This window comes from Natrix helvetica, assembly GCF_964273705.1.
Source record: "Natrix helvetica genome assembly, chromosome: 1".
NCBI classification, from domain to species: Eukaryota; Metazoa; Chordata; class Lepidosauria; order Squamata; family Natricidae; genus Natrix; species Natrix helvetica.
Genome location: NC_138548.1, coordinates 13465886 through 13492292, shown reverse-complemented (window position 1 = coordinate 13492292; position 26407 = coordinate 13465886). Strand labels below are relative to the sequence as shown.

At 43.2% G+C, this 26407-nt stretch overlaps 2 protein-coding genes across 2 annotated transcripts in view; one reads left to right on the top strand and one right to left on the bottom strand.

Moving 5' to 3' along the window:
- The window catches only part of DDX49 (DEAD-box helicase 49), a 34020-nt gene extending 28678 nt beyond the window's left edge, over positions 1-5342 (bottom strand). Inside the window, exons 1-2 of the mRNA XM_081959447.1 lie at positions 5147-5342; positions 2906-3029 (exon numbers count right to left, since the gene is read on the bottom strand). Coding sequence (XP_081815573.1) covers positions 2906-3029; positions 5147-5261 — 239 coding nt within the window. The 5' untranslated portion in view covers positions 5262-5342. The remainder of the gene's footprint in view (positions 1-2905; positions 3030-5146) is intronic.
- Positions 5343-5971: 629 nt separating this feature from the next.
- The window catches only part of COPE (COPI coat complex subunit epsilon), a 37676-nt gene continuing 17240 nt past the window's right edge, over positions 5972-26407 (top strand). The window contains exons 1-7 of the mRNA XM_081960064.1: positions 5972-6174; positions 10965-11027; positions 13385-13485; positions 20445-20597; positions 21791-21844; positions 23218-23299; positions 25176-25331. Coding sequence (XP_081816190.1) covers positions 6067-6174; positions 10965-11027; positions 13385-13485; positions 20445-20597; positions 21791-21844; positions 23218-23299; positions 25176-25331 — 717 coding nt within the window. The 5' untranslated portion in view covers positions 5972-6066. The remainder of the gene's footprint in view (positions 6175-10964; positions 11028-13384; positions 13486-20444; positions 20598-21790; positions 21845-23217; positions 23300-25175; positions 25332-26407) is intronic.

The following is a 26407-nucleotide window of genomic DNA, read 5'->3' as shown; positions in this document are numbered from 1 at the left end:
GTGTTTTTAATTGTCTTTATTCATCTGCCTACCTCCTCCATGTACACTATTCGTTTATTTTGTGTGTGTATTGTCCATATTGTATTTTATGTGTCTTTTTATTGTACGCCGCCCCGAGTCCTTCGGGAGAGGGTGCGGCTAAGAAATAAATTTTATTATTTTTTTATTATTAATTATTATTATTATTATTATTATTATTATTATTATTATTATTATTATTATTATTATTATTTATCTACCATGACAAAAGGTTGCTGTTACTTTAAACGAGTGGATGTACCTAACAGATGTAATTAGCTTTGCTATAAGAGGAAGTCAGGAGAGGTCATTCTCTCTCTGCTTGTCCTATGCTTGATGACTTGATGACTGGAATGTGAACTGTGACTGTAAGCAATTGTTTGTTCTTTGAATTGTTTTTGGACTAATATCTACTATCACTGCTTGTGACGCAAATTTAGTAGTAAAGCTACTTAATTTTACTAGCAGTGTCTGTGACTCTATTCGTGTGTTTCTACTAGCAATGTTTTCCTCTCCAGCTGCACATTCCGCTGCAATACTCTCCTTCTCCCAACAGAGATACCCCCTAACAAGATGGACTTCAGCACAAGTCCAAAAGCTCAGAAGACAAAACCACTGGTCTCGGTGACCGGCCCAGATTGGATCCTGCATCATGTCCCACTTTTCTGCTTATATAAGCACTCAAGATACCTATTTTGAGTTTTGAGGCATCTTCTGACTATGTGTGGGTAGAACATAATCACACAATCCTCGGGATGGAAGGGACCTTGGAGGTCTTCTAGTCCAACCCTCTGCCCAATGCTGGTGTCTTCATCCCACTCTGGATAAAGGGCTGCTCAATCTTTTGACTGGCTCAGGGTTGACTCAGCCTTCCGAGATCAGTAAAATGAGGAGCCAGATTGCTGGGGGTAATACGCTCACTCTGTAAACTGCTTAGGGAGGGCTGTAAGGCACTGTAAAGCTGTATATAAGTCTAAGTGCTATTACTATTTTCTTAAAACCCTCCAATGATGGGCACCCACAATTTACAGAGGCAACCTGATCAACTGCTTAAGAGTTCTTCCAGTCAGGTATTTCCACATCTGGAGCTCTCATTATAAAGCTTGTTTTACCCTCAGGTGCAATGGAGAATAAATCTATTCCCTTTTCCGTGACATCCCTTCATGCATCAGAAGACTACTTAGCACCCTTTTCTTTCATCTAAAGGCCCAAAGGAGCATGTTGTCTTTAATATATTTTATTTAGACATGTTTCCTTGCCCTGCTTAAAGCTGTTTGCAGAGGCAGAGCAGACTTTCCCCCTTTGACTTCCTTCTGGATTCTGTTGCGGGTAAGAAAGAATCCAGCATGAGGATGCTTCAGTGTTTCCAACCTGTTTCACTATCATCTTCAAAGTCCCCGAGCAACAATGTATTTCCAAGTAGGTCATATTTCCAGCTATATCTTAATCGTTACTTTGAAATTCATCACAAGCGTGCTTTGTCCTCCTCGCTTCTGGGCCACTAGGCTCTTCAGGACCATTAAGTGAGCCTTTAGGTCTTACTTCTCCATTTCCACAAAACTTTACAGGTTGGAAGGGATCTTGGAGGTCTTCTAATCTGGGTACTAGTATGTCTAGTTTAATGAAAAGAAGGACATGGGGAGACATGATAGCAGTCTTCCAATATCTCAGGGGTTGCCACAAAGAAGAGGGAGTCAAACTATTCTCCAAGGCACCTGAGGGTAGAACAAGAAGCAATGGGTGGAAACTAATCAAGGAGAGAAGCAACTTAGAACTGAGGAGAAACTTCCTGACAGTTAGAAGAATTAATCAGTGGAACAGAAGTTGCCACCAGAAGTTGTGAATGCCCCAACACTGGAAGTCTTTAAGATGATGTTGGATAGCCATTTGTCTGAAACGGTATAGGGTTTCCTGCCTAGGCAGGGGGTTGGACTAGAAGACCTCCAAGATCCCTTCCAACTCTGCTATTGTATTGTATTGTATAGTCCAACCCCCTGCTCAAGCAGAAGACCCTACACCAGTGATGGCTAAGCTTTTTGCCATCGCGTGCCAAAAGCGGGGGAAGTGCAGGGAGGTTGTGCATGGGTGTGCCCACACCCATAATTCTATGCGTATGAGCCCCCCTGCGCATGCACATGCGATCATACCACCCGCACCCCCACCCCCACCTTTGGTGTGGGATGGCATGGTGGACCCATTTTTCACCCTCCCCAGGCTCCAGAGGCTTTCTAAGGGCCTGGGGAGGGTGAAAACTGCCTCCCCCTCCCCCCGAGGCCCTCTGAAGGCTTCCCTGAAGCCTCTGGAAAGAGAAAAACAGCCCAACACGCAAACCTGAAGTCTCCTCCCAAACTTCTGGTATGCGCGTTGGGTTGTTTTTCGCCCTCCGGAGGCCCGGCCAAAAATGAAGGCCAAAGTCAGGTGGAGCTGACAGGGCAACGCCTTGCATGCCCTAACAAATGGCTCCATGTGCCACCTGTGGCACACCTGCCATAGGTTTGCCATAACGGCCCTACACCATTTCAGACAAATGGTTATCCAATCTCTTCTTAAAAACCTCCAGTGTTGGAGCACTGATTAATTGATCTAACTGTCAGGAAATTTCTCCTTAGTTCTAAGTTGCTTCTCTCCTTGTTTAGTTTCCACCCATTGCTTCTTGTCCTGCCTTCAGGTGCTTTGGAGAATAGATTTGACTCCCTCTTCTGGGTGGCAGCAACCTCAGATGCTGGAACACTGCTATCACGTCACCGTGGGGCCTCCTTTCCACTAGAGTAGACATACCCAATTAATCTTTGCTTTGTGCAACTCATTTAAGCACAGACCAAACCAAGAATTCACCTACCCATCTCTTTGGGATAAGGGTCCTTTCCCAAGCTAGACCTGCCCCTACCTTGTTGGTGTCAAGACCAGGGAGAAGATGCCAAAAGGATCTTCAGAAAGTTTCTGCAAGATGGGGAGCACAAAGGCAGCTGTCTTGCCACTTCCTGTTTTGGCGCAGCCCATGCAGTCACGACCTATGGGAGCAAGATGTAGAGAGTCAGCTCAATACAATACAATACAATACAATAGTTGAGTTGGAAGGGACCTTGGAGGTCTTCTAGTCCAACCCCCTGCCTAGGCAGGAACCCTATACCGTTTCAGACAAATGGCTATCCAACATCTTCTTAAAGATTTCCAGTGTTGGGGCATTCACAACTTCTGGAGGCAATTTCTGTTCCACTGATTAATTGTTCTAACTGTCAGGAAGTTTCTCCTCAGTTCTAAGTTGCTTCTCTCCTTGATTAATACAAAGGCAAAAGATGTGGTGCACTTTGTGTGTGGCCAGAGGCATCTGCCAAGTGCATGAATTTTGATCACCTGTCCATGATGCTGCAACAGTTATAAGGGTGAAAAATGACCATGGGTCACTTTTTTTCAGTGCCATTGTAACTTCGGTCACTAAACGGACTGTTGTAAGTCGAGGACTACCTGTAATTGTTCATGCTTGGCATATTGGGGGAAGATCTACTATGGGAGGGGATCAAAAACCGTTACAGGTCCGGTGAGCCTTCTAATTCCTTCAGATGGGGCACGACTCCTGTGCCAGATCTGCTACGAATCACATTGTGAAGATAACAATAAAGATGTTTATAGGAAGAGGTGAAGGCTCTGGTGGAATAAAAGTAACCGGGTTCTAAATATTAATAAAGCAAAGGAGACCATTATAAATCATTGTAGATTTTAGAAAGAGCCAGCTTAGTCAATACTCCACTGAGTATCAAGGATGCAGGCAGTCAACAGTATTAAGTTTCTGGGAAGTGCAGATAACTTACAATCTGAACTGGTCTCTTCACACAGCATCGTTAGTGAAGCGTGCAAACCAGCGCTTGCATTTCCTGCATCGGATGAGGAGAGCACATCTTTCTCCTTCTGTCCTGGGCACTTTTTACTGTGGCACGATTGAGAGCCTTTTAACAAACAGTGTCACTGTTTGGTTTGGTGGCAGCAGTGCCTCAGATAGAAAGTCCATACAGAGAGTGGTGAGGACAGCCGAGAAGATTATAGGAAGCTCACTTCCCACTATTCAGGATACTGCTTATAAGTGTTCTGTTTTTAGAGCTCAAAGCATTGAGACCTCACACACCTGCTTCACAGTTTTTGTTGCTCCCCTCTGAGAGGAGGTTTCAAAGTATCTACAGCAGGACTACTAGATTCTGTAACAGTTTTGTTCCTTATGCCATCCGTCTAGTCAACATGCAACATTTTCCTTGCCATGTACATGACATGTACACATCTGAACTAGTGTTGCTTCTCTGTTTCATATAATATATGTGGGTATATGCATAATTTTGCATTTTTTTATTTCATCTCATTTCATTTATTTATTATTTATTTAGTTATGGTTATGTAGTGTATATTAGAGGTGGAGATCCTTTGAGAGCTGACAGCAATAAAATTTCATTTTAATGTATGCCAATTAGTGTACATTCAAAATGGTAATAAAGTTATTTTAAGTGTTTTTTTAATATAAAAAGTTTTTATTTATTTTAAAAATATGAACATTCCATCTTTTCTTAAACAGTCTGTCATCTGGGTACAAATGTCTCTGTGCAATAACCATCAGAAGTTACAAAATCATTCACTACATTAATTCTCTAATCTTACAATTATAGTCTATTAAACAGCATAGTAAACCTGTTCACTTTTCCCTCTTGATGCATCTTTTAATAATAATAATATAATAATAATAATATTAAGCATAATAATCCTCCTCATCATAATACTAACAATTATCATGTTTGCATCTCTATCTTAACATATTTTCTATTCTTCTTTAGTCTCCTTCCTCAAGTTTCCTTCTTTTATTTCCAACTTTCATTTTTATTCTCTAACCACGGATAAAATAATTAAGCAGTAACAGAGTTGGAAGGCACCTTGGAGGTCATTTAGTCTAACACCCTGCTCACGCAGGAGACCTATACTAGGGATTCGAACCGCCGAACTGCAGACAAGCAGACAAACTGATGGACAAGCTCAGTGTTTTAGCCTAGTCAGGTGTCATATATCATATCATATAAGTATCCCATATCATATAATATTCAGTTTGTTCTTTCTCGTTTTTTCAAGTTCTAATTCTTTCTCTGGGTCTTACCTTGCAGGGCGGGAGGGATGCAGGCTTCCTGCACCGGGGTGGGCCTCGACAAGCCCAGCTGCTCCGCCTGAGACGCCAGCCAGGGGTCCAAACCTAAAGCGCGGAAACCGGCCATCGCCCAGGCGAGAAACGGGGCAGCAACGCTTCACACGCCGACAGGCTAGAAAGAAGAGAGAAATATCCCAAGATGCCCCGCGACGGAGACGCGTCTGATGACGTCACCGCGCGTCTTCCAAAGGGGAAATACGACGTCATTGGCCAGCGCCGGCGCATCTCTCAGAAGCCATGATGGTTGGGACTACAACTCCCAGGCATTCTCGGCACCGTGTAAGAGACTGCTCGTCGATTTGAGGGAAGGTAGATCTACATAAATTTAGACTTACCATCAGTAGAGCTACCCGCGAAGTTCCCATGGAAGCCTGGTGGAGATTTATCAACCCAGCGCAGAACTTATAAAAAGTCACGAGGCTACGCTAAGCGAGGAAGATTGTCAAATTTAGTATTTTTGAAGTATCTCTTGGATATTCTTGAACATGAGAAAATGTCCATTCAGGAGCCGACAGTAAAAAAACGAAAATACCTTCCTTATGAACTTCCTCCACGCAAAAGACTGATAATTATTATTTTTATTTTTAAAAGGCTGTCAGGGGAACAAAACCCACAAGATTCAATAATTTTTCTTCTTGCTAATGCCCGGTTAGGCCTCCTTGCCCGACTCCAATTCCCAGGAAGCTTTCCGCCAATCATCTTTTCTTCTCTTTCCGATTGGTCCGCCTAGATCACTCTCGTCCTCGTGGCAGGCGGGGCCAAAGAGACCCAGCCAATCGGCGTTTCCCACAGTGCCTTGCGTGGGAAGGGCGAGGAAGGCGAAGACGTGTCGTGTTTGCGGCCGGCTTGAAAGGGACGCGGGCGCGAGCGCGATGGCGACTCCCGCGGGTTCCAGCGAGGCCGACGAGCTTTTCGACGTGAGGAACAACTTCTACATCGGGGCCTTTCAGGCGGCCATCAACGAGGCGCAGCGAGTCAAGGTGAGGCTGAGCGGGGTTCAATTCTGGGGGGAAATGAACCAAGGAAAAAGGCGCCACCGGTTGAACCGCTGCCTGCAACGAGCGTTTTCTCATCCTCTCTCGCCCACTTGGATGTCCTCCGGCTGCTTTTTCCGAGTTCCTCAACCCTAGCGGTGTTAAAGACTGCAAGTCAACAATTGAACGTTAACAAAATCCCAGAGCTGGAAGGCACCTCGGAGGTCATCTAGTCCAACCCCCTGCTCAAGCAGGAGACTCTCTACCATTTCAGACAAGTGGCTGTCCAATCTCTTCTTAAAAACCTCCAGTGATGGGGCACCCAACTAAAATAACCCTATGATGATGAGGAGGATTATTATTATTATTATTACAAACGCTATTACTTCCTCGTAGTCGTTAATTAGGTTATTTTATGGCTTAGGGCCACCTGATCCGGGTTGCAAAAATCCTAGCAACAGAGAAGAGGCAGAAAATCATCCTCAACCAGTTGATGTCACTTGTAGTTCAGCGAAAGGTCTCCAGGTTCAGGGGTGGGGTGGCAATAAAATGAAGACTAAATAGAAACAAAACCCAACAAATAGCAATAATAGATAGCGGTCAAGAAATGAGCTTCAGAACAAGGACTTGATGGAGCAAATATGGAGGACTTGGGAAATAGGCAGGTAATCCTTGACTTACAAACACAACTGGGGCCAACATTTCAACAGCAGAGGAAGTATCACCAGATGAACTGCTTTTTTTTTTTTTTTGTAATAAAATTTTTATTGGTTTTTCAAAATTTATAGGGAAAAGGGTAAATGGACAGGTATACAAATTTTGGCAGTTGCAAAATGTGAGAGGCATCCCTCCCTCCATACCCGTAACATACATTTATATATAATGCATTAGTATATAATTGATTATAATCAGCATATTAGTTCTATTATTAAATTCGATCAAATTAAACATTACAATATAAAATCCAAATATAATTCCATTTTCACTTTCGGTCAATTTATAATAATATGATTTTCTTATTTATTTCTGTGATCTGAGTCTTCTTGCTATTGCCCCATCTCCCTCCACTGGCAGAGCTCTGGCCCCTCCCGTGTCCTGCGTGTCCGTTGTGGTGTCTGGTGGTTTCTCTAGGAGTGTTTTATTTTTTTCCATAAAGGCCTGCGCCTCTATGGGTGAATTAATTCTAATTCTTGTCTCCTCCCAGAATATCAGCATACCTTCAGGCATCAACCATCTAAACCACACCCCTTTCTGGTATAATTTATTCGCTAATTGCGAATAATTTTTTCTTTTTTCTCTAATCTTCTTAGGGATCTGCTTCAGAATGGTTATCTCCATATCATGATATGTCAATGCTTGCCCCCTTTGTACACCCAGAATTTCATCTCTTGTGCTTTTTCTAAGGAATTTAATGTGAACCTCCCTGGGTAAATTGTGTGTTCTAGCATAAGCTGAGTTCACTCTATAAACCAGGTCTATATCCCACCCCATCTGTTGTTTTTCTTTGTGTGTGTAGTCAGCCAGAATGTTTGTCATGATGTCCCTTATATTTTCCCCATCTTCTTCTATAACATTTTGAAATCTAAGATAATAGGACATTCTCTCAAATTCTAATTTCATCTGTTGGATGTCAAGATCTTTGTTCCCTTTCTGCACAGCTTCCACCCCCCCCCTCACCTCCTCCACCCCCCCTTCCACAAGATTCAGTCTTTGTGAGTTCTTATATATTTGGGCTTGATTTTCTTTAATTTCATCTTTCATTTCCCTTAGCTGTTTCTTGATTTCCTCCTGGCCCTGTAGAATTTGTTGAAGCATTTGTTGAAAGTCCATCTCTGTAGTCTTATGTTGCATCAGTTCTGTTATCTTTGACTGTGTGGCTGGACTGGATGTTGCGGATGTTGGAGCAGAAGTGGCAAAGCCAGGTTTTCCAGGAGGGGGTCTTTTAGATGCCATCCTTTATAACGTTAGAAGTTCAGTCCAAATATGAAGTAAGCAGTTAGAAAAGAAGGGTAGCCAGGTGAATCCGGGAGCAGAAGAACCAGGCAGAAGAGAATCTCTCCAATAAGTCTGGCAATAGATAGAAAATTTCCCCTAGAAGGTTGAAAAAAATACCAATCCACAAGAGATTCCTCTGGGAGACACGGAGACAAAGACCGGAAGCCTGAATTTTAAAGGTGGAGTCAGGTTTCAGAGTTCATAAAGACAACGGAAGTGTGCCATCTTGCCCTGCCAGTTTTGGGCACAGAGGCGTAACAAAGTTTTTAAAAAGTTCCAAAAGTCCTCAAATCATTGTAATATATAAGATTAAATTGAAAAGAAAATCATCTCAGCCTAAGTGAGGCTTCATTCGTTGGCTCTCCCCCCTCCTCCTTCCCCGGGGGCTGAGAGCAAAATTGTTTCTCACCGCTTGTCCAAGGGGGGGGGAAACCCCCCTCCCTCCAGCCGCACCTCCAAAATGCTCCGAAAGTTATTTTAAAGTTTTAAAAGCTGAGTAAAACTTCATGCAAAGTAAGGGATGAAGAGAGAAGCAACCTCACCGCACCGCAGCTGCTTCCTTCAATTGTAGCATTCTCCAGTCGGCTTATAGCGAGGCGCGAGGCGTAGGAACGCGAAGCGCCCTCCGAGCTTGCTCCCCGGTGCCTTGGGCGCGCGAGAGAGCTCCCGCCGGCTGCCGCCGCTGCAGGAGTCCTCCGCGATGCCGCCCCTCCGGCAGGACCCCTCTGCGGGGTGTCCTGTGCCCCCCAAGGAGTGGGGAAGCCCACCGGGGAGCCGGAGCGGGCAAAGAGCTGCCCGTCGCCGCCGCCGCCGGCGGAACCGGAACTCCCAGATGAACTGCTTTTTAAATTTCATTTCTATAAGTTAGTCTTCGACTTACAACCAAAATTTCTGTTGCTAAGAGAGACAGTGCTTACATCAATTTTGCCTCATTTTATGACCTTTCTTGCCAGAGTTGTTAAGTGAATCACTGTTGTTAAATTAGTAAGTGTTGTTAAGTGAATCGACTTTGCTTGTCAGAAGGTCGCAAAAGGGGGATCACATGTCCTCTGTCATAAATTAAAGCCAGTTGCCAAGCATCTGAATTTTGATCCCCTGAGTAGATGAGGATGTTTCAACGGTTGTAAGGGTAAAAAACAGTCACAAGTTACATTTTTTAGTGCTGCTGTAACTTCAAACAGTCAGTAAATGGGTGGTTGCAAGTCGAGTACTACTTCTCTTCAGATGCTTTATTTATTTATTTATTTATTTATTATTCGTATTTATAGACCGCCCCCTCTCTTTGATGTGTCTATACAGGTAGTCCTTGAGTTATGACCACAATTGAGCCCAAATTTTATGTTGCTAAGTGAAACATTTGTTAAGTGTGTTTGTCCCATGTTACGATTTTTCTTGCCAGAGTTGTTAAGTGAATCCTTGCATTTGTTGTTAAGTGAATCTGGCTTCCCCAGTGACTACTTGTTAGAAGGTCACAAAAGCGGATCACATGATCCTGGGACAATGCAACCGTCATAAGATATGAATTGCTTGCCGGGCATCTGAATTTGGATCATGTGATCATGGGGATGCTGCAACGGTTGTAAGTGTGAAAAACGGTCATAAGTCACATTTGTCAATGCTGCTGTAACTTTGAACGGTCACTAAATCAACTATTGCAAGTCGAGGACTACTTGCACCTACAAAGATCAGAATTGTGCAGATTATAGTTTTGCCTGGGACAATGTACGGAAGTGAAAGTTGGACTTTGAAGAAGCAGGATAGAAACACCAAGGACACGTTTAAACTTTGGGATTGGAGAACACTCGAGAATACCAAGGAAAGTATAAACAAACAGATCATAGAACAAATCCATCCCAAGTTCTCATTTGGGGGAGGAGGGGTGCAAATGACCAAGGTCAAATGATCATACTTTGGACACTTTATGCAAAGACCGAGCTTGGGAAAAATAGAAGGAAAGAGAAATATGGTGGATGGGCTCCAACATAGGATGTTTGAGGGGAGATCATGCTTGGTAAAGATTCGTGTGTCTGGCATTGAAAGCACACATCAATCAGAGAATACTTTTACTGTTGTTTGGTAAGGGGACATCCATCCACAACTTTTAAATTATATTAAAAATCACTGACCTACCGTATGTTTCCACATCTTTAAAGACATGTCAGTTACCCTGCTTGTTAACTTGCCTCTTTATGTCTCTGTCAGAAAAGAAAACAAAGTAATTGTTCCATTCATAAATCTGTATGGAACTGCATTCCTTTTTTTTTTACAAAGCAGTTTTGAGTAGTTCAAAAATCTGATTTAAAGCATATAAAGTGTATTCATTTTTATCCCCCTTGTTTCCTGTGCCTTAACCTTTGAGCTGGCCTGAGGCTGCCTTTTTCTGCTTTCATGTTTATTAATATTTAAAGAGCTTATCAAATGGCTAAGGAACATCGTTCTCGCCACAGGCTTATAATATTCTGAAATGGGGCTGTGTGGTTACAGGAACAAAAAATGTGTGCTGTCCAATGATATCTTAATTTAGTCTAGAGTGATGGCAAACAATGGCTTTTTGAATGTTATAACTACAAATCCCAGCATCCATTGTTGTTCTCCATGGTGGCTATGGCTGCTATGAAATTGAAAGAAGGTATCTGGAAAGCACTGCATCCAAAAAGGAGACTTTTTCTATTTAAGTTGATAAAGCAATAATGATGTTGATCCCGACGTGTTCTGAGACTTTGAAGGAATGGGGGTGAGGTCATGCTTTATTGTGCATATGTGTGTATCGTCATGGAAAGAATTTTCTTTTCTTTTTTTAGCCATCCAATCCCGAAAAAGAAATAGAGAGGGACATCTTCCTGTATCGTGCGTACATTGCACAGGTAGGCCAAACTTATCAAATGATTTGAGAAAGTGCAAAAATGGCAGCTGCCAAGTTTGCCTACTGTAGTCTTCTATACGTGTGCCTTGAACTGAAATGGGCAGTTTTGTGTTTTGTGTGTTGTTTTTTCCATTCAGTTTCAAATAGAATTTAACTACCTCAAAAGAGAATTGTGATTAATAGCAACAGTACCTTAAATCCTATATTTTGATGATAGCAGCCTCCTTTGATTACTAGCTATTGATCTAGATTCTAGGTGCTTCCCCCAAACTAGAGAATCTATTATTCCCCAAACTAGAGAATCTATTATTCTCTAGCTGCAGTTTCCATTGGCCCCATGAAACTTGCTCAGTCTGTTTTACAGAGCCATTTAAACTAGGTTAGATGTCCACAGCTTAATGAAGTCAGGATGTTGAGGCAAAGATTCTATTGTACCATCATGGCTACTATCTTGACTTTTTTTTACCATACCTGGCAGATGGTCCTAAACCTAGGGATTTATAGTTACAATAGTTTAGTTTAGTTGACTTTATTGTCATTGCACATCGTACAATGAAATTAAATGCCATCTTCAGTGTATATTATAACTATAAAAATAAAAACACAAAGACACATCCTTCACATGCTATATAATTGAGATTGAAAACCCGATATTGCATTAATATTGCACTATATCCTAGAATTCCATATAGTTGCTGCCCTGGGATAGAAGCTGTTTTTCACCCTGTTTGTCCTTGTTTTTATTATCCTGTACTGTCTGCCAGATGGTAAAAGTTCAAAAAAAGGGTGCCCAGGATGAGATGGATCTTTAAGAATGTTTTGAACTTTCTTAAGGCAGCGGGAGCTATAAAGCTCTTCCAAGGAGGGGAGAGGGCAACCCATGATCCTCTGGGCAATGACGTTGACCCTCTGGAGCTCTGTCCTATCTGCCACTGTGCAATTGGCAAACCATACACAGGTGCAGTAAATTAAAATACTCTCCATGGTGCAGCGGTGGAAGGTCACCAGCAGTTTTTCATTCAGTTGTTTCCTGAGAAATCTCAGGTAGTTTAATCTCAGCTGTGCCCTTTTGACCGGTGTTTGATTATGGACCAGAAGATATTCTGGGGTTGGAGTTGGGTTTACATGGCTATAGTTGTTACAATTGTTGATTCCTTCTTTTAATACAATACAGTTAATACAATAGCAGAGTTGGAAGGGACCTTGAAGGTCTTCTAGTCAAACCCTCTGCCTAGGCAGGAAACCCTACACCATTTCAGACAGATGGCTATCCAACATCTTCTTAAAGACTTCCAGTGTTGGGGCATTCACAACCTCTGGAGGCAAGCTCTTCCACTGATTAATTGTTCTAACTGTCAGGAAGTTTCCCCTCAGTTCTAGGTTGCTTCTCTCTTGATTAGTTTCCACCCATTGCTTCTTGTTCTACCCTTTTAAAAAAAGGCGGCTTTTTTCTAGGCTCATGTGGTAGTTGGGTAGTTTCAGGGACACACGCACGAAGGAGGTACAAAAAGAGTGTGACAACATGGTTATGCCTTAATATTAAACTCAAACGTGTCATCAGTTCCTGGGACCACAAGGCTGTTCTGCAAACTTCTGAAAGATGCAAGTTCCTTAAGAAGGGACTTAGAATTGGCAACACCCTTCTGAGTCCCTGCTCTGCTTTGAATCCAAATCACATTTCTCTTAGATGTGCTGCATTGTTCCTCCCTGAATAGTCAGAGGAACAAGCCACAGTGTGTTTGGTTCTCTTCTAAGCTTCTTTGTTCAAGAATTGATAGTTTGTGGTCCTGGTTCACATGACATACTGACAAACCAAAGGTTTAGCAATAGCAACAACACTTAGACTTATATACCCCTTCACAGTGCTTTTACAGCCCCTCTCTAAGCAGTTTTCAGAGTCAGCCTCTTGCCTCCAACAATCTGGGTCCTCATTTTACCAACCTTGGAAGGCTGAGTCAACCTTGAGCCTGGTGAGATTTGAACTGACAAGTTGCTGGCAGTCAGCAGAAATAGCCTGCAGTACTGCACTCTAACCACTGTGCCACCATGGCTCTTAGTGTCCATTGTTTGTTAGTAAGCAAGATAACTGAATCATTCATTTTCATTTTGGGTGTTTTGTCATTGCAAAGGCAACTTCAAACTTAAAGACTCGAGGGACTACCTCAGTGATAATGTAGTTTGGATAATGAAACGTTTGTTAAAAAACAGCAACAACCAAGCTCAGAGAGCACCAAGTATCTCTCATTTCAATCCTGAGTTACAAATGTTATCCTTTATTGATACTCCTTGTCTTGCCTGCAACATTCAGTTTTGCTCAGGGTAGAAACGGGAATCTCTTTTTCTTCCTCCTTTGCACAGCGCAAATATGGTGTGGTGCTGGATGAAATCAAGCCCAAGGCTTGTCCAGAGCTCCAGGCCGTCCGGATGTTTGCCGAATACCTCTCCAAAGAGAGCCAGAGGTAAGTCTGTGATTTGAGTGTTATCTAATAATCTGAGAGGATCATTCTTTTTTTAAAAAAAATATATGTTTTTATTGTTTAAATATGAAAATAATGAATACAGTGCAATTGTTCTGGTATTCCACTTAACCATAAAACAAAGGTAAAAAACAATCTAACATAAATACTATTTTAAACAGTGCTAAATATGTGCTAGTCATTCCCGACTCTAGGGGGGCGGTGTTCATCTCTGTTTTAAAACCAAAGAGCCAGCGCTGTCCAAAGGCGTCTCCGTGGTCATGTGGCCGACATGACTAAATGGCAAAGGCGCACGGAACGCTGTTACCTTCCCACCAAAGTGGTCCCTATTTTTCTACTTGCATTTTTACATGCTTTCAAACTGCTAGGTAATAGAAGCTGGAAGAAGTAAATGGGAGCTCACTCTGTTATGTGGTGCTAGGGATTCGAACCGCCGAATTGCTGACCTTTCTGATTGACAAGCTTAGCGTCTTAGCCACTGAGCCACCGCGTCCCTTTTAAAAAGTGCTAGTGCTGTACAATTATTTCTGACCATCATATTCTAGAGCAGTGGTTCCCAAACCTTTTCAGTCCACCGCCCCCCTGGTGCTACAAACTGATCCTCAGTGCCCCCCACCCAGTGGTGGAATTCAATTTTTTTTACTACCGGTTCTGTGGGCGTGGCTTGGTGGGCGTGGCTGGGGGTCATGTGACTGGGCGGTTTGTAACAGGAAAATTCAAAACTATAACAATTAATTGCACATTTATTCAAACTCCAATTTGAAAACCTTTTTAGTTAATGTTAATTCAACAAAATTGTTGAACATGATCTAGCGATACCAGGTTTTCAAAGTCTGATAGTCATTTATCAAGAACCTTAGTAGCCAGAAACGTAGTAAACTCAGTAACATTTAGTAACTACTTCACTGTTCAGTAAATTCTTAATGTGATGGATGGGCTTGATGAAGTGATACCAGTTTCCCAATGTCTGGTTTTAAGTCACTTAGCAGAGTGCAATGTTTCCCAACCTTGGCAACTTGAAGATGTCTGGACTTCAACTCCCAGAATTCCCCAGCCAGGGAATACTGGCTAGGGCATTCTGGGAGTTGAAGTCCAGACATCTTCAAGTTGTCAAGATTGAGAGACAGTGCTCTAAAAGCATCAGAACTGTTTTCCTCTCCTCTCCTATTACGGTATCAGAGGATAATTTTTGGTGGCATTAACTCCTGGCTCTAGTTTCCAGTAGTTTTGGGTGATGGTTTGTCTTAAAAGACATTTAAAAAGAGCAGCCGTTTCCTACCAGTTTGCCCCTGGAGTTCATGCAAAACTTGCTTCGTCGTCGCCCACGTCGAAATTCCCTTTGGCCATTGCCCTGCTGCCCCCTTACCACCCAAGGAACACCACCCACCACCCCCTTTTTTGTGTCACCGGAGAATTTTAGTTGCCACACGCACATATGGGGATCTCCGGTCCTGGGATTGCTCTTCGCGCGCCCGCAGAAAAGAGGGCTCCTTGCCTGCGGAATGTGATACTGCCATCCTTGGTGCACAGTGTGCAGATCGGCGGAGCATGCGCCGACTGACTGGCTACCCCGAGGAATGTGCGGTATACAAGAGGCCAGAAGCAACATTCAACGGGACGGGGAGGGGGGAGGATGGGAGTGGCCCATGTCTGCGGCGGGCTCAGGGAGCATGCATGTTCTGAGCCATGGTGCTCGGTCTGGAGAGGGGGGAGGCAAAAGCCTGAGTGGCGTGTGCCTAGCCGCCGCGTGGGAGCGGCTCGGTGTCTTCCGATTTAGTTGTTTCGACTCTCTCCCCTCCTCTGCTCGGTTGCACGCTCTCTGTATGTTTTTCCTCCCTCCCCCCCTCTTTTGCTGGGTGGTGGTTGAGGCCGCTGGTAGTTAGGATCGATTCTGCTGTTCCTTAAGTTGCCGCAGCGGACAGCAGCAGCAGCAAGAAGCAGCAGTGGTATCGAGTAGATCAATGAAGGAAGGGCCTTTATGGCAGGCTGGCCAGCTGAAGCTGTAGGCTCAGTGCAGCTCTTTCTCTGCTGCCTGCCGGCCCGCTTGCCTCTTAGCACCCCCCTGCCACCACCACCCTTTGCCACTTAGCGCTCCCTTTAAGTCATCCCACCGCCCCCCACTTTGGGAACTACTGTTCTAGAGTATCAAATTATCCTGCAAGGATAATTCTCGTGTCTTCTTTACAAAGCTGCAGGAAAATTTAGATCAAAACATCTTTTGGCTGGTTAAGCCTGGGCTGATTCTTTGGTGAAGTATAATCTTTGTTAAAACATTAAAACAAGATTGCAAAACCTAAATCAAACCAATAGACGGTAAATGAGAAAAAAGAAATTGAAGAAAAAGCAAGAAAGGCAAGAGAAGAAAAAAGTTAAAGAAAAATAGAATAGAAAGGAAAGAGTATAAAGAAGCGGCTTTTGACATTCTTCACAGCACTTATAAATATAAATATACTTTGATTTTTCTCTCTAAATTACATATTTTTCTTCATTTTCTAATTTATCCTGTCTGGTTATCAAAACTAAGTCACAAGTTCCTTTTTTGAAGACTAGGTCTACCCTTTTCTACAAAAATGAACTTGTAGTAAAGTAGTAGAAAGGGAGTAGAAATAAGCTTTTCTGGGAACACAGCTGAAGAAAATTTTAAGCGGTGTGGTAAATGCAAGTAGTCCTCGACTTACAACAGTTCTTTTAGTGACCATTCAAAGTTACAACAGCACTGAAAAAAGTTACTTATGACAGTTTTTCATACTTACAACCACTGCAGCATCATGCTCACATGATCAAAATCTGGATGCTTCGCACGTGGATCTTATTTACAACCCTTGCAATGTCCCAGGGTCCTGTGATCCCCTTTTGTGACCGTCTGCCAAGCAAGGTCTGTGGGGAAGCCAGATTCACTTAACAACCGGGTTAAGAATTTAACAACTGCAGTGATTCACTTAACAAATGTCACAAGAAAAGTCATAAAATAGGGCAAAACTCAATATACGTCTCACTTAGTAACATAAATTCTGGGCTCCATTGTAAGTCGAGGACTATCTACTTTTCTGAGCAAGCTTAGAATAACATGTCAAGAATGTTGAGGGGAGGCGGGGCTGACGTGACGATACGACGTGCGATCTTGAAGCTCCAAGATCACTGTCGATATCTCTGCTGCTGGACGGGCCTTTTGGACCTAAACCGTCCTGTAGAGACAGTAATAGAGAAGGGCACATCCTGCTGATCCCAGGGATATCGCAAAATCTCTGGTTGATCCGGGAGAAGCCCTTTTTTCCAGCGATAAGAGAAGCAGCCATCAAAGCTGCTGAGATTGGGACAGCTCCGGAATGGAAGGAAATGCAGGAGAGAGAGTGTGTGTCAAATTGGTGAGATAAATTTTATTATTAGAGAAGAGAATACCCAAAAAGATCAAAAGTAAAGTTAAAATTGAAGACAGAAGAGGTTATGCGGCGAGATTGAGCCTGAGTCAAATTTTTATTGATGGAATCTTTACAAACGCTTCTTATTTTTCAAACTGGACTGGGTTTTTTTCCTTCTATTTCCCCCTTTTTTTCAATATTTACTGATTAAGACTTTCTTTTTTTTAATGCTCTATTGCATTTTCTTTTTAAGAATTTTTCTTTTTTTTCTTTAAATTTGAAATATAAAGAGGGAAGCAAAAGAAAAGAAGAACCGTATTTTTTGCCTTATAAGACGCACTTTTTTACTCCAAAAAAGAGGGTAAAAATCTGAGTGCGTCTTGTAAGCCGAATGTAGCCACTGGGTCATCTGAAAATGGGGCAGGCAAAGAGGGGGCTGCAGAGATCGTGATGGCTGGAAAGGAGAGAGGTTTCGCTTTCAGAGCTCCCGCTCGGCTGGGCTCCCGAGAGGGCTTAGGCGGTGGTGGCGGTGGCAGCGGCTCCTCACATTGCTGGGGCGCTGCTTTAAGCTGCCCTCCTCCTGCAAACGAAAGGTGCCTCAAGGCTTTGGCTCCTGAGATCGGTGCGCTGCCATCCAAAATGCTGGTACCACGATCGCTGCAGCGCCCGCTTTACCTGCCGCTTCTCAGGCAGTTCCAGGCGGCAGAGATCGTAGTAATAGCATTTTGGATGGCAGCGCACCGATCTCAGGAGCGAAAGCCTTTGAATCAAGTTTGATTGTGTCCCATCTAGCGTTCTCCACCCCCAACCCCAAATCTCTCCGGATCTGCTTATTGCGATTGCTGCTATTGCACCCAGCTACTGTATCTCTTTGCTGCATGACAGATCCGGGCAAAGAGATACAGTAGCTGGGCGCAATAGCAGCAATAGCAATAAGCAGATCCGGAGAGATTTGGGGTTGGGGGTGGAGAACGCTAGATGGGACACAATCAAACTTGATTCAAAGGCTTTGGCTCCTGAGATCGGTGCGCTGCCATCCAAAATGCTATTACTACGATCTCTGCCGCCTGGAACCGCCCGGGAAGCGGCAGGTAAAGCGGGCGCAGCAGCGATCGTGGTACCAGCATTTTGGATGGCAACGCACCGATCTCAGGAGCCAAAGCCTTTGAATCAAGTTTGATTGTGTCCCATCTAGCGTTCTCCACCCCCAATCCCAAATCTCTCTGGATCTGCTTATTGCGATTGCTGCTATTGCGCCCAGCTACTGTATCTCTTTGCTGCATGACAGATCCGGGCAAAGAGATACAGTAGCTGGGCGCAATAGCAGCAATAGCAATAAGCAGATCCGGAGAGATTTGGGGTTGGCGGTGGAGAACGCTAGATGGGACACAATCAAACTTGATTCAAAGGCTTTCGCTCCTGAGATCGGTGCGCTGCCATCCAAAATGCTATTACTACGATCTCTGCCGCCTGGAACCGCCCGGGAAGCGGCAGGTAAAGCGGGCGCAGCAGCGATCGTGGTACCAGCATTTTGGATGGCAACGCACCGATCTCAGGAGCCAAAGCCTTTGAATCAAGTTTGATTGTGTCCCATCTAGCGTTCTCCACCCCCAACCCCAAATCTCTCCGGATCTGCTTATTGCTATTGCTGCTATTGCGCCCAGCTACTGTATCTCTTTGCTGCATGACAGATCCGGGCGGATTGGGGGTGGGTGGGTGGAGAACGCTAGATTGGGAAGTTAAAAGTTTTAGATGAGCCACCGGCTGGAGGGCTGGGGCCATGCAAGAAGCCCGCTCAGGCAGGGAAGGAGGGGAGGAGGGAGTGAGGATAGACAAGTAAGAGGGAAAGAGGAAAGAAAGCAGGAGGGCAGAAGGGAGGTGGAAGGAAGGAAAGAAAAGCAGACACACTGGAGGGAAAGAGGAAAGAAGGCAAGCAGGCAGGAAGGAGGCAGAAGGAAGGAGGGAAGGATGGATGGAACTGGAAGGGAGGCAGGGAAGGAGGGAGGGAGAAAGGAAGGATAGGAGGATAGGGAAAGAGGAAAGAAGGCAGGCAGGCAGAAGGGAGGGAGGTGCAAGGAAGGAAGGAAGCATAGATAAGCAGGAGGGAAAGAAGGCAGGCAGGCAGGAGGAAAGAGGAAGGAGGGAACTGGAAGGGAGGAAGCATAGATAAGCAGGAGGGAAAGAAGGCAGGCAGGCAGGAGGAAAGAGGAAGGAGGGAACTGGAAGGGAGGCAGGAAGGAAGGGAAGGAGGAAGGGAGGGTGGAAGGAAGGATAGACAAGTAAGAGGGAAAGAGGAAAGAAAGCATCTGAATGTACTAAACACGAGTCTTCAGGGAAAAGATGGATACATTGTGAAAACTCAGCTGTCAGTTGATCTTAATGTTATGAAATGAAAAGTATGCCATTTGCAATTAACTTGGCATAAAATAATTCATTTGCATTTAATTGTTATTGTTCAAAGAATGTTCGGAAAAATGTTCGGCCCTCCAGCATGTTCACTTCATCCAATCTGGCCCTCTTTGAAAAAAGTTTGGACACCCCTGTGTTACATGGTTGACATAAAATTGTTCTTAAACTGCTGTTAACTTTATACAGTTGATATAAAATATTTTACTATAGTATTCGGTTCAGAATCTTTTTTTTTTCTAGATTTTCCTCCTTTAAAATTGGGTGCGTCTTATATTCCGGAGCGTCTTATAGGGCGAAAAATACGGTAACACTGCCACTTGGAGGCTTGGAAACATTGTTTTTCTTTTCTTCCTTTGAACACTTGATTTACATTTCAAGGGCTCTGAGCTTGTTTATTGAAAATGAACACAAATACTACAAATGGCAAGAGATATAAGATTGCACTACTATTGGATGGATACAGGATGATGTAATGAAATGCTATAATAAAAATTAATTTAAATTTAGTTAAACTTAGAATATTATGCATAAAATGAAGTAATAATAGTTATAGTCAAATAAATGATTAACAATGATAATAATGTATATATACTCTATATATACTAGATTGATAATATGAAATTTTATATAAATTGTAAGTGAGGACTATGGAGAGGATGCACAAAAGTTTTGTAACCAAAGAAACACTTTTATACAGAATACAATTTAAAGATGTAATATTACTGGATGGTTTTGCGATGATGTGATGAAATGCTAATGATGATGATAATGTAAATTTATTCTAAACTTAGAATATCTCACATAAAAGGAAGTAATAATGGTGGTAGCTAAATGTTTAATAATGATAATAATTGTATGCATATATACTGGATTGATAATATGAGATTTTATATAAACTGTGATGACTGTGGTGAGGAGACCCGGAAGTTTTGTAACCAATCGACACACTGTATGTAACTGGAGGATGGTTTTTATGTTTTATGTTTGTTTGGTTAACATTTTAAAAAATTGTTAAAAAAAAAGAATGTTCCGTTTTTAACATTCCTTCTGCCAAATTTTGCAGGAGGAGGTTTGGGCCTCTGAAAAGCTGCTCATGGTGAATTTGGTGGCTGCTCCCATTTTGGGTTGTGGGGGGTTTGGACATTGACATTTATTTGACCTCTCTTTTTACAGGGATGCAATTGTGGCAGAATTAGATAAGAAGATGAGCAAGAGCATGGAAGTCACTAACACCACTTTCCTGCTGATGGCAGCTTCGGTCTACTTCCACGACCAGAATCCTGATGCGGCGCTGCGGACCCTTCACCAGGGCGAAAGCTTGGAATGGTAAGCGGGTTTGGGCCTCCCCCCCTCCTCATTTTCTCATTTCCGCCATGTGCCAGCCTTGATCCCATCGTTGCTTCCCGCCAGTTTCTTTAGAACAATTGTTATCTCCATAAAGAAGAACTTATAACTCATCCCATCGATCGGATCACAATCTATACACCCGATTGTTCTCATCCTATATCCCAGTGATGGCAACCATTTTCGGCACCGAGTGCCTAAAAGGGAATGTGCATGCAGGGCACCGAATGCCAAAAAGGGAGCATTTTGCATGCACTCGTCTGGGCCACGACCAGGAAGAGGAGCTGCCCTGTGTGTGCTGGAAAATGAACTTCCGGTTTCCTGCGTGCGCATGCGCACCAGCCAGCAAGTCGTCTAGTTACTGCTGCGCACATGCCGAACAGCTGGCCGGCACACATGCTCACACCGGAAAATGGAAGAGCAGCTCTTCCAGTTTCTGGCACTGCCGCACACACAAAGGCCAGCTGATTATCACATGCGCATGTACGCCAGAAACCTGCAAGAGGAACAGGCAATGCGCGTGCCAGGCGACATGGCTTCGCATGCCCACTTTGGGTGCGGGTGTCATAGGTTCGTCATAACGGCTATATCCGATTGATAAGAAACACTTTCTACTCCGAACCGGAAACCTTATGTACTCAAATAATGATACATTTCCCTTGGGAGAAGATTCTTTTTTCCCTCTTAATTTAGTTTGTGAATCACCAAGTAGTCCCCAACTTACGGCCATTCCTTTAGTGATAATTCGAAGTTATGATGGTGCTTTAAAAAAAGAGAGATTTACGACTTGCGTTTATAACCATCGGAATTCCTCACGATCACACAATTAAATTAGGGCAGATGGCATCTGTCACCCTTTTAGAGCAATTTTGTCTCCTGATATCCATTTGTGACCTTCCCAGCTGTCTTCTGACAGCTGGAGCATCATGGGTGCTTCTGGAGGTGTCGCATGTGCGTGTGCCGTACGGGTTCATGTGGAGGATGCCGGGCCCCTTTGCAACTGTACCGGTTGCAGCGGGATCCGGAACCCACCACGGGATCCCTTAATTGTATACCAGAGTCATTGATTGAGATGGGTAGCCATAGGAATTGATCAAGCCAACAGACTCAGAGTGCATGTAATTCCCCTGTGATCTGCCTCCTCTAAGGCCCTAAAATGCTCTCTCTCTTTCCAGCATGGCCATGATCATCCAGATCCTACTAAAACTGGATCGTCTGGATTTGGCCCGGTAAGTTTCCCAGCCTGTCAGCATCACTCCTCCTGCCTATTTTTTTTTTTAAATTTATTGAAATGAATTGAAATATTTTATTAGAAGGGGTGGGTTATTTCCTAAATCTTTACGAAAGATTCTCAACCTTTTTGAATCAACAGCAAAATATTGAATGTATCAGTCATTCAATTAAAGCAATAATTGAATTATAGAATGTGGCAGTCAGAAAATTATAGACAGTATACATATTTTTAAAAGCGTTAGACGTGGTTTCAGGGGAAATTACACATTTTTTTTTAGTATCAGTACTACATTGACTATATGGGTTATTCAGAATATACATAATACAAAAATTATTTGAAAAAACTAACATAAGAGAAAAATCTTGTGGCACGCTAGAAACAAGCCCACGGCATACCTATGCATCATGGAATGCTACAATGGTGGCCAAAATTGTGGAAACCTTTTAGGAAAAGTGTATTTTTGAGGTTTGATGGCTAATAGCACCACTTTTTTGGAGTAGTACCATAAAATTATATATTGATGGAAAGATAATTTAATCAAGAACGTAATGCAACAATGTTTGTTCAATTATCTGTATTCTATGAAAGGTTATAGCCAAATATAACCAGCAATAAAATCCAGTTAATAGAAGCAATCAGTCAATCTTGGTTTCACATTATAACAGTTATTAGTTGTAACATTATAACTTAAAAGACTTGGTTCACTCCATGGTAAGATGTTGTAAGGCCATAATTCATGCTAAGGTTACCCAACTAAGTATTAACTGACCTGGTGATAATTTTTGTATATATCGTTTTTTCTATGGTGATAATTTTTGTTTATCTTATTTTTTCTATGTGTTTTACTTTTCTTCTTTATAACTGCTATTCTAATAGCAAATCCTTCATAAAAGTTATTGCATTGCATTCTTGATTAAATTATCTTTCCATTGATATATAATTTTATGATACTACTCCCCAAAAAAGTGGTGTTATTAGTCATCAAACCTCAAAAATACTGTACACTTTTCCCAAAAGGTTTCCACAATTTTGGCCGCTACTGTAGTTGAGAATCCCTGCTCTAGGAGACAGCCTGGAGTCAGTAAGGAGAGGCCTAACTTTGCAGTTCCCTGTTTAATCAGAGTGAAGACGCTCCTTGGATAAGCAGTGAAACCTTTCAAATTAAATGAAGTCCAGTTGCTATGACTCAACTTCCAGACAGCCCCGTTCAATCCCTCTACTTGTCCGTTTTAAATGAGGAGGTTGCAGGCAATGAATCGGCATAAAACAGGGCATCTTCCACGAGTCGTTTGCCATGTTGACACCCCACATCTTGCACACAGACCAGCAGGAGGTTTTTCACTCCTCTTCTTTCTTCTTTCTCTTCAGAAAAGAACTTAAGAAGATGCAGGAGCAAGATGAGGACTCAACGCTGACGCAGCTGGCAACTGCATGGGTGAACCTTGCGATGGTAGGTGCCATCTGCAGCAGTTCGTCATTAAAGGAAGTGTTGGACCCAAGAACGACATGCAGTGTTACCTAAGACAAGCTGCCTTTATTATTCTTCACCCGTAGACAGAGTCTTGCCAGATTAAAGCAATTATTTGCATAACTATAGATATACTGTAGAGAAAGCAAGGGAGGAGCCATTTTAACCTTCTTCCTATCAGCCAAACTTTCCAAGCTCCGCAGCCTCTTGCTTTCTAAAAAGCAGTCCCTTCCCACCCACCTGGGAACCCAGACTACATTCCACCCACCTGGAAGATGTAGCACAGGTGAACCTTTCCAAAGCAACTCACTAGATCCTGCTGAGACCCAGGCAGAAAATTGACCCAATTATCAGCCACCTAGGGAATTTAAACGGTGGAATAGCAGCTACTAGAATTTCCATGGCAGGGCCATGCTAGCCAAGAATCTTAGGAGACGCATTCTGTTGTGGCCAGCCAGCAGAGCTGGCAGCAGATTCGGACAGCAAGGAGGTTTGGGAGGAACATGGGCTAGTCCTGGAGTCTGGGGAAGGCTCGGACAGGTGCTGTGCTTCGGAGGCAGAGATGGGGCCAGGGCCGCTGGCAGTTATCAGCTGTCTTCGGAGTCAGACATCAGTGAGGCAGACAAACAGCTGGAGCCTGTTTCCTGTGTGCGGATGCACAGAGTTGCCAGACAAAGGGAACAGCTAAAGAACAAGGGCTGGCCCCTGGAGTAAGGCCACAGATGGATGGTGAATGACCCCTCCCATAGGGAATAAAAGAGGAGTGAAAGGGGAGGGGTTGTTAGGAATGCAAGCTAACAGTTGGGTTAGCAATATATAAACCAGGGTGGTAGTACTGTTTCTTTAAGTACTGCTGTAATGTGATTGGTTGCTGTTACCTCAAGCAGCCATAAGAGGGAGCCAGAATGATTGTTAGCTCTCTGTTCGTTAGATGCTGGTCGGTGAATACTGCTTGTTAGACGTATGGTGAGGTGCTGTGTTTTTGCTACTGTTAGCTACTTTGTGTGCTGAACTAATTATATGATACTGGACTGTGTTCGAAGGATCATTCCTTAACTGAGAAAATTGATAACTGACTGACTGAACCGTGTATTACTTGGACTTTAAATTGAACTCTGAATACCTCTATATTTCCACATAGTAAACTACTATTATTTATACTATTCGGTGTCTCTGTATGCTGGTTTGTGTGTGTTCTTCCATACCACTCTCATTACGCTTCTCTGCACACTCGCTCTCCTAACGGGGAGCTTACTTAACAGGGGTGTTTGCAGGAGACAATTAGTTCATTCCTGCATTCTTGCCAAGTATTGCGGTGTCTAAAAGTTATCGGCCTGGCTACTCTCCAAGCCTGATAAAAGTCAGTAATTGTGAACTATCTTGAAAGACTGTGGGAAAAGAAAGACTTTGCTGGAGAGGAATTCACTGTAAATTAAATAAAAGGGGTTTATCAGGATGAGGACTCGGCTTTGTGCTGCTGGGTTAGCCTAGGTCAGAACAGCAGGTAAAGCTCCACCCCAAACTTTCCTGAACACAGCTGCCCAGAGTCAGTGCAACAGAGTCTCACAAAGTAAAGCCAGGATTACAGTCTCCTCTGGTGGTGTATTCACATTTTTCCAATATTTAGCATATATGATCCTTGCTGCTATGTGTAGGACTAAATATGTGGTCCCTTTATCATAGCCCTCTGGTAATATACATAAGAGACATATTCCTAGTTTCAACTCAATCTTCTGTTTAATTATCATTTATGGTATGGGGCATTTCTAAGGCACTAACTGCTCATCATAAATATGCATGCCAATTGTTTAAAACAGTGTTCCTCCTCCTAAGGATTTCCCAATGTTTCGCTCTGCAGGGTGGCGAAAAGTTGCAGGATGCTTATTACATCTTCCAGGAGATGTCGGAGAAGTGGTCACCCACCCTGCTGCTCCTGAATGGCCAAGCTGCCTGCTACATGGCACAGAGCAAGTGGGAAGATGCTGAAGGGGTGCTGCAGGAGGCTCTGGATAAGGTGAGCTCTTCTGGCTGAAAGGCAATCCTTGCAAAGTCAAGGAGTGAGAACCTTGTGGTTCAGTCTCTAAGACATGTCCAACTCTTTGCGATCCCATGGACCATAGCAAAGTGTTACACCTCAACACCGTCCTCCACTGTCTCCTGAAGTTTCTCAAATTCATGTTCCTTGAGCTGATGACACTATCTAACCATCTCGACATCATCTCCTGTCCCCTTCTCCTTTTGCCTTCAGTCTTTCCCAAGATCAGGGTTTTCTTTTCCCATAAGTCCTCTCTTCTCATTGGGTGGCCAAAGCATCTGAGCTTGAGACCTTTGGCAAGCTGCAGTAGCATCAAAAGTTCCAACTGAAGCATCGTGTTACCGTTGTGTGAATTATGCCGTTGTGTACTTGCATTAAGTCTGATGCAAACCACATTGTTAATGCATCGAAGTCATGATATATATCATATATCCATGCAGATTCCCATATATAGGAAAGACCTGAATCCTGTTTCTGGTCTGCAGTTTTACCTGCTCCTTGCAAATTGGTGACCTAATCCATTTGTTAGCCTGATTCCTTCCATGATGGGTGGGGTCAGAGGGGAGATATTTGATCAGCCTGCAGGAACATCAAGTGTGCAGTTTATAGGACAGGAGATACCTGATTGGATAGTAGGAGAAGTGAAGAGCATTACAGTCAATCAAAAATGGATCGTTGGTCAACGTATCGCATAGCTGCAAAAGAAACAAACACAATTTTAAGTTTTATCAGTCAAAATATACCTCTAAAATCACTTTTCAATCAATCTTGATCAGATCCCTCTTAAATACTGTATCCTGTTCTGAGCACCATTTTTGTTTTTACAAATCTTCAAGAATCAGTGAGGTGCTTTAGAAGATTGAAAAATGAGTTTACAAGGGGTGCTGGAGGAAAATGGGTATGCTTATGTACCACTTACTCATCATGAAATCTCCAGAACCGTAAAGCCTACAAACTTGAAATTTGGCATGTATGTTCCTCTTGGCTTCTAGGTGCTTGCTAAGAAAGGATTTTTCAAAATGACCATCAGATCATTAGTATTTCTTATACAGTAA